The sequence below is a fragment of the Triticum aestivum genome, chromosome 1B, assembly GCF_018294505.1.
Source record: "Triticum aestivum cultivar Chinese Spring chromosome 1B, IWGSC CS RefSeq v2.1, whole genome shotgun sequence".
Taxonomy (NCBI): domain Eukaryota; kingdom Viridiplantae; phylum Streptophyta; class Magnoliopsida; order Poales; family Poaceae; genus Triticum; species Triticum aestivum.
This window is the reverse complement of record NC_057795.1, coordinates 551732470-551740102: the sequence shown is the minus strand read 5'-3', so window position 1 is coordinate 551740102 and position 7633 is coordinate 551732470. Positions and strand designations below refer to the sequence as shown.

The 7633-nt window shown below is 51.0% G+C and overlaps 2 protein-coding genes across 2 annotated transcripts; one reads left to right on the top strand and one right to left on the bottom strand.

The window, feature by feature from the left end:
* Positions 1 to 292: 292 nt before the first annotated feature.
* Positions 293 to 3854, top strand: LOC123137750 (tubulin beta-5 chain). Its single transcript, XM_044557601.1, has 4 exons — positions 293 to 449; positions 1199 to 1599; positions 2100 to 2369; positions 2878 to 3854. Exons 2-4 carry the CDS (start codon positions 1206 to 1208, stop codon positions 3555 to 3557), a joined length of 1344 nt encoding a protein of 447 aa, XP_044413536.1. The 5' UTR covers positions 293 to 449; positions 1199 to 1205; the 3' UTR covers positions 3558 to 3854.
* Positions 3855 to 4459: 605 nt separating this feature from the next.
* On the bottom strand, positions 4460 to 6306 carry LOC123137762 (uncharacterized). Its single transcript, XM_044557608.1, has 2 exons — positions 5590 to 6306; positions 4460 to 4746 (listed from the first exon to the last, which is right to left on the bottom strand). The coding sequence occupies exons 1-2, from the start codon at positions 6084 to 6086 to the stop codon at positions 4662 to 4664; spliced, it is 582 nt and encodes a 193-aa protein (XP_044413543.1). The 5' UTR covers positions 6087 to 6306; the 3' UTR covers positions 4460 to 4661.
* Positions 6307 to 7633: the final 1327 nt, after the last annotated feature.

Genomic DNA, 7633 nt, shown 5'->3' with positions numbered 1-7633 from the left:
CCACTGCCCATCGCAGCAGCAGCCTGCTCCCACCCCCAACTACCTCCGCCGTACCGTCACATCCCGCCCACGCCCACCGACGCGCGGGACCCAGCTCCCCCGTACCCCACCCGTCAGTACCAGCGTCCGCAAACCAACCGAAAAGAGCGCAGCAAGTCACACCGACAGCGGGCGGCCAGCGATGCGAAATATCCCCAGGGGCAGGTCCGTCCGCTCGCCACGGTGAAATTCAAAAAGTGAAAACGTGGGCCGTCCGATCGCGCCGGCCGTTTGAAGCGACGCGCGCCGGCCGTCGGATCTAGCCCCTGCCCCGCGGTCCCCCTCCTACGGCTATATATATTTCTCCCTGCCCCCGAACGCCCAGTCGCCCTCCGCCCCACCCCACAACCAATCTCTCCTCGCCGCCACACTCCCCACTCCCACTGCTTCGTCGAGCCAGCTCGCCAACCGTAAGTTCTTAAGCCGCTTTCTTGAATTTGCTTCCGCCAATGCCTTGTTGATCTGATATGTTGTATGAGCGGCGGTTTTGTTTGGTTAGTTTTTCAAATTTGTTTGAAAAATCGAGGTCGTTTTGGGCGAGGAAGTAGGAAATGTGCGCGGATCTGGGGGGTATATCCGGCGATTTTGGCCGTGGGATGCGTCGATCTGGTAGTTTTGTCTTGTGCTTAAGTTTGTATGGGCCAGATTGGATCTGTTTTGTGGGGATTTGCCGTCAGATTTTGCGCCTGGAGCAGTAGATCTGAGGCGCGCTTTTAGGGATCTGGCGGAGGTGACGCATCTAGGTTTGGAACAGATTTTGTACTAGTTCATGCCGTGGTTTCCCCACATTAGAGTATCTGCAAGCCTGATTTCTGAGCACGTCCTCTTTGGATGTGATTTTGGGAAAATTAACCTGGTGCTAAGTCAGTAGGCCCTGCTATTGGCTTGGTTGCACCGTTCTGATTTTGAATTTACTGTGTAACCATATCTTGCCATATCAAAACTGTAGCTTGCACGTGAACATTTGGACTATGGTGCTAGTCATAGAGATTGATTCGTTCATAATAACCCCAAATAGTTGATGATTGCGTTCAGAAAAGCCAAACAAGTCAGATCTTGCTTTGTTTTGAGTGAATAAATCTAGCTGGATCAATCATTTCCCACGCTGAACTATTGCTGCAGTATGTGACTCCTTACCTTTGTATATCTATGATTTCAGAGAGAAGATGAGGGAGATCCTGCACATCCAGGGTGGACAGTGTGGAAACCAGATTGGTTCCAAGTTCTGGGAGGTGGTGTGTGATGAGCATGGCATCGACCCCACCGGGCGGTATGTCGGCACCTCTGACCTGCAGCTGGAGCGCGTCAACGTCTACTACAATGAGGCCTCCTGTGGTCGCTTTGTGCCCCGAGCTGTCCTTATGGATCTTGAGCCTGGTACTATGGACAGTGTCCGTACTGGACCGTACGGGCAGATCTTCCGCCCTGACAACTTTGTGTTTGGGCAGTCTGGTGCTGGTAACAACTGGGCCAAGGGTCACTACACCGAGGGTGCAGAGCTTATTGATTCTGTTCTTGATGTTGTCAGGAAGGAGGCTGAGAACTGTGACTGCCTTCAAGGTATTTGAACTTGAATTAAATTGGTGATAGTTTAGAATCCTTATGGCAGGCTTTACATGTATTAAATTCAGTTTGGATATAAGAACACACCATTTACTGGTATGCAGATTTGAATTGTGTTAGGCTACAATATGTATTACGCCAGTAATGCTATGCGATGATGCCGTGGCATCTTCTGTTAGTATGCATCTTTTTTTATTGCCATGATTACTTGTTTGTGAATAAGGGCACTAGTTGGAAAACCTGCATACTTGGACAACTTGGTGTATTATTCAGAGTTAGTACTAGGTCTCTGCTTGCATTGTTTTGTATTGTTGTCATGGCACTCATTGCTTCCATATCTGGTGAATTATTCTGATAGTGAGACATCTAGCATAACTACTGATTATGTACCTATGCTGCTTTCATCTATTTGTGTGTAAATAGTGGTTATCTATTTATATTCAGCATTACCTCTGTCCAGTTGAAATCATTATTTAAGCATCTTTTTATGTTTTCAGGTTTCCAAGTATGCCACTCTCTTGGTGGTGGTACTGGATCAGGCATGGGGACCCTTTTGATATCAAAGATCAGGGAGGAATACCCTGACCGCATGATGCTTACGTTCTCTGTTTTCCCCTCACCGAAAGTATCTGATACTGTTGTTGAGCCTTACAATGCCACTCTTTCCGTCCATCAGTTGGTTGAGAATGCAGATGAGTGCATGGTTCTTGACAACGAGGCTCTTTATGACATCTGTTTCAGGACTCTCAAGCTGACCACTCCCAGCTGTAAGTGAAATCTGTACCTTTTTATTGTTACATCCTATAGATGATTGTGAGCATGATGTCAAGTGGATCTTCCTAATTCTGAATATTTTAACTACATGTTATAACATGCTTAATAACACAAACATTAATGCATACTTGCTATTCATAACTGAAGAATCGGAACATGATGTTTGTCCTGACTATTCTTTTAGAGCAGTTTGGGTAATTCTTAGACATGCTTTGAAACTCTAAATGGACTCTTGTGCTTGAGTTATTTGCTCAGGGCATTCATTTGGATGCACTTCTGCAGTATTGCACTACTTCAGATACTACACTGTTATGATTCAGATGTGTCCTGGTTGAGATTTTGCTTAAGTTGGATCTGTGAGGATGATGACTGTTAGTTGTCATGCTAATCTGACAAAACCAAACACATTTTCAGTCACAGTTATAAAGACTCTTTGCTTTGTGCTTAGAATTATGTTGCTTGCTGTGTCTAACATTTAACCGCTCGTGTTATTTTCTGCAGTTGGAGATTTGAACCATCTGATCTCTGCCACCATGAGCGGAGTGACCTGCTGCCTGAGGTTCCCCGGCCAGCTGAACTCCGACCTCCGGAAGCTGGCAGTGAACCTGATCCCCTTCCCACGTCTCCACTTCTTCATGGTCGGGTTCGCGCCGCTGACCTCCCGCGGCTCCCAGATGTACCGCTCCCTCACGGTCCCGGAGCTGACCCAGCAGATGTGGGACTCCAAGAACATGATGTGCGCCGCCGACCCCCGGCACGGCCGCTACCTGACGGCCTCGGCCATGTTCCGCGGCAAGATGAGCACCAAGGAGGTTGACGAGCAGATGATCAACGTGCAGAACAAGAACTCTTCCTACTTCGTGGAGTGGATCCCCAACAACGTCAAGTCGAGCGTGTGCGACATCGCTCCCAGGGGCCTGTCGATGGCGTCCACCTTCATCGGCAACTCGACGTCCATCCAGGAGATGTTCCGGCGGGTGAGCGAGCAGTTCACGGCCATGTTCAGGAGGAAGGCTTTCCTTCACTGGTACACGGGCGAGGGCATGGACGAGATGGAGTTCACCGAGGCCGAGAGCAACATGAACGACCTGGTCGCCGAGTACCAGCAGTACCAGGACGCCACCGCCGACGAGGAGGAGGAGCTGTACGAGGACGAGGACGACGCCGACCTCCAGGAGTAGGGGCGAGCGAGCGAGGTCTGTGTTCCTCCGTGATCGTGTGCGTGCTCGGTCAGGGGCTATTTCTGATGGCTCCATGTCGCTACTAGTAGTGTGTGTTTCGCGCTTGCTGGCCCCAATCTTCGGGGGGTTGTGGACTTGTTGCTGGTTGTGTAGTTGGTCTGTGTCGGGTTAATTCGGTAGTCAGTTTGTTGCGCCTTACGGTGGACTTGAGATCTTAGTAGCAGGTTTGTAATATGGCTCTGAATCCTAATGCAACGTTTGCTGTTTCTTCACAATGAACAGAGTTTGTGATTGCCACCTCGATGGACTAGCCACGCTAGCTGAACCAATGGACTGGATGCACATATTGCCGCAGTTGCCTTGTCCCTGCTACGTCGCCACCTTGGTATGCTACGTGTCATGCTGTGCCGTGTGCCGTCGGCATCGTTTGACACTATCTGTCTATCTCGTTGTCTCTTGTCTTGACTTCAGCGGGCCGGTATCGGCAGTGGTATCGTATCTGGTTGGACGCAGTCGTGAGGCAGAAAACCAGCCAAGCTACAACGACGGCAAGACCGTACTAGGCTGCTAGCTGGTAGTAGTAGATTCAGTCAGCTGAATCACAGCAATCGTTTTCATGTCTTGTGTCACCACTCACCACCCAGCCTCGATTTATCTATCGCCTGCTGAAACTGAAAGCGAGGTCACGTACGTACGCACCGCCGAGATTTCAGTTGGTTCTGCCTTTTTGTGCGAGCTTTGCATGCATCGCTTCAGCGGCACGCCACGGGCAACGTGAGGCGGCCTGTCGAAAAGTAGCATCGCGTGCTCTCACTCAACAGCACCGCCGGATCTCGCAAAGTCACAAAGCGACAAAGTAAGCCTACAGTTGACATGTCCGTCCGTGGCTGCCTGCCTTTCGAGAAAGAAAGATCACACTCACGCAACCACACCAACGGAGTTTAAACAAGGCGCCAACGCAAACCACGTTCACAAAAACAGGAGATAATAATTTACATGTGTGAGCAGAAAAAGAAGGCTCGGATTAGCTGCACAACAAGTCTCAAGCTACAAGTAGTGGTACCACTACACCGGCTGTATGTGCATGGAAGAAGAAGAAGACTCTCAGACTGGCTTGTTACGGTGGTGGTGGTCGCGGCCTCTGCCCCACAGCGCCGGCCAGCAGCCGATGTCCAGCGACGCCTGCATCCTGAAAGATTTGGACATAAGTAGGTTAGGTTTGTACAGTCATGGCCCATCGTCATCTGAAATGAGCATTGGTGTTGATCGTGTAAAACGCAGTTTTGCTTGCAAGCACTATGGACACATTGTTAGGTTAATTGACAATATATAGATATCTGTAATCTGCGTATTTATGTGTACTATGGTCACATTGTCAGGTTCACTGTTCCTTTCATATCCCAGGTACTGAGTTGTCCCATTTTCTCTGAAGAGCAAGCAAAGTCAAAAGGTTTAATCATGTGGTCTAAAGGAGAGGGGTCTTGGAATTGTCAAAGAAACTGAAACCCTTAGAAAAATGCATATACTACTACTACTACTACAGCGGTAGTATATTGGTTATTGTTTTTTTTCTGACCAAAAGTGCAGTGATTAGTGTTTTGTCTTTTTAAAACCCGTTTGTTGGAGAACGAATTTTCGTGGCCACGCAATTTGCTTTTGTTGTGGGGTTGGAAATAATGACATGACTAATGGGCATTTATAATGGTTGTGAAATGTGTTTATTATTATCATGTGAACACAAGAAAATTCGATACAGTTGAAAATATTCAGTGCAAACGTACCAGTTAGACTTCACTATAGCTATAGCTAAAGCCTACAGCTGCTATGACTCTCTCGACTAGAAAATATTTCGACATGATTAGCAACTGGTAATACTCTTTTTCCGGGGTGGGGTTAACTGTCTGTTTGACTGCATGGCTAATTATATGTGAATCGAGATGTTAATCGTTGCAGTTTGTTGCACTATCCATGGTGCGAATCTCGAGAAGCAGAAAGATCTCATGCACTGCCAGTTGAGGTCAGAAAACCTCACCTGGTTTTGCCGGCAGCAACCGTCGGCGGCGCGCTCTGCCGTGCTCCCGCGGCCGGCATCACCCCCCGGCCGGGGCGCGGCGCCGTGATGCTCCGGGTGAGCAGCCCCGGCACGTAGAAGTTGAGGAGCACGCCGTTGCCGTCCGCGCCTCCTCCGCAGCTGCCCCTGTTGTCGCTCTGCCGTCTCCGCAGCCTCCTTCTCTCCTTTCCCGCCACCGCCGCCGCTTGCTTCTGCTTCGGTGCCGGGGCCTCCTCCCGCCTCTGCTCGGCCGCCTCCGCTTCGACCCCGACTGGTGCCGGCGGCGACGCGGAGGCGTGGCCGGTGTGGGGCGGCGGCCTGACGGCGTCGACGAGGTCGGAGAAGGAGAGCTCGCGGTCTGAGCCGTCGCCGCCGTCGAAATCAGCAAGAAGGCCGAGCATCTCCTCCCGGCTCCTGGCGATCCGCCGCGCCCGCGCCGACGACAGCGGCTTGCCCCCGGCAACAGCGAGCGTCTCCATCGCACCTCGCTCGACCGCGCCGTGGCTCGCTCGTGTTGGTGTCGTGTGGCCGCCCGTGGTCCGACGATCGGCGCTCTCTGATCCTGGACAAGGAAGTGCGGCCGTACTGCTTATGTAGCTAGCTAGAGAGCGCGAGGTGATGTGGTGTGTTGTGCTTTGCTCGATCGGTTGCTCGGTGCCGCTTTTGGCTCTGTTTTCTTCCGTGGGTCGTCCTTTCTGAAGCTCCTCCTCTTTATCTGCAGCTCAGTCCCGGTCAAGGCCGACGGACAAGACGAGCACGCCCGGTCGGTCGATCTAGAAGCCCAGGATTTCTTTTCAAGACGTGTCCTTTTCCGTCCACTTCAGCTGCAGGCGTCGAGGCTTTTTTTTCTCTCCTCATTTTCTTTTCTTGCAAGTAAGCGGAGAAGATTCTGTGGCAGAGGATGCACGCATGAGTTCAGGGCAGGGCACATTCGAATCTCATGCGACGCACGTAAAAGAATCACGCATGGTGTGGCTGGATTTTACACGTCAAGGTTCCAGTTTACTTCCATGGATTTGGCTGAGGTGAGTGGTGAGTTTCAAGTCTTTAACTGTGAAAACCACCGCGTACGTCGAGCGCAACCACCGTGGTCGCCATCGGGCCGGGGAGTCGCCGCCGGAGCGTACGGGAGTCCGGTCTCTCGCGCTGCTGCACGTACACGCGGTTTCGCGGACACGGGGATCATCGGAGCACCGCGACGATGCCGATGTATCACCAGTCTAATTTAAGGGGATTCAATGAAAGAGTCGACGCACGCATCACAGGCACTGTTTTCAATGAAAGAAAACGGCAGCCGCGACTCGTCGTCGGACCAAGCACGTACCGTTACCGACGGGGGAGGGAGAGCATACCTCATACTACCTCCCATTCCTTCGACCGCAATGTCCCAGATTCGCCGCTCCTCGCTTTCTCGTGCCTCGTCAGCGTGGCCCGGCTCCTCTCCTCGTTTCTTCTGGAATGAAACGAAGGATTCCAAGGCAGAGCCGCAGAGCAGTAGGCATCGGTGCATTCACGTATCTTGGCCTGTCAACACGTTGATAAACATTGGAAATACTTTTTTTTTACTCCACCCGTTTCCAAATAGTTGAAGTTCTAGGGTTGTCCCAAGTCAAACTTTTTAAATTTTGATGTTAGAAGGGAGAGAGAGGTTTTGTGGAATAGTTCATTGTATTGCTTGAGCCTCGTGGACATATATATAAGAGTACAATGACCAACTTGGAGTACAAGACAAGCCAGAACAAATCCTAGTCTATCTCGTCTTTCCTAATAATCAATATACTCAACATCCCCCCGCAGTCACAACCGTAGCGACGCAGACGGTGAGGCTGGAGAAGAATCCGAAGGCAAGCTGACGGACACACCTCCCACAGTCGTAATGGTAGATGCATCGCGGAGTCGTGGCTGGAGTGGCAACCGACGAGGTTGCTCAAGCAATGCGGTAACCCTTTGTGCCGTTTGTTGATGTAGCCGAGAGCGTGGGTGGTGGAGCCGTGGTCGAGGTAGCCGTGCGAAGAATGCCGTGGTC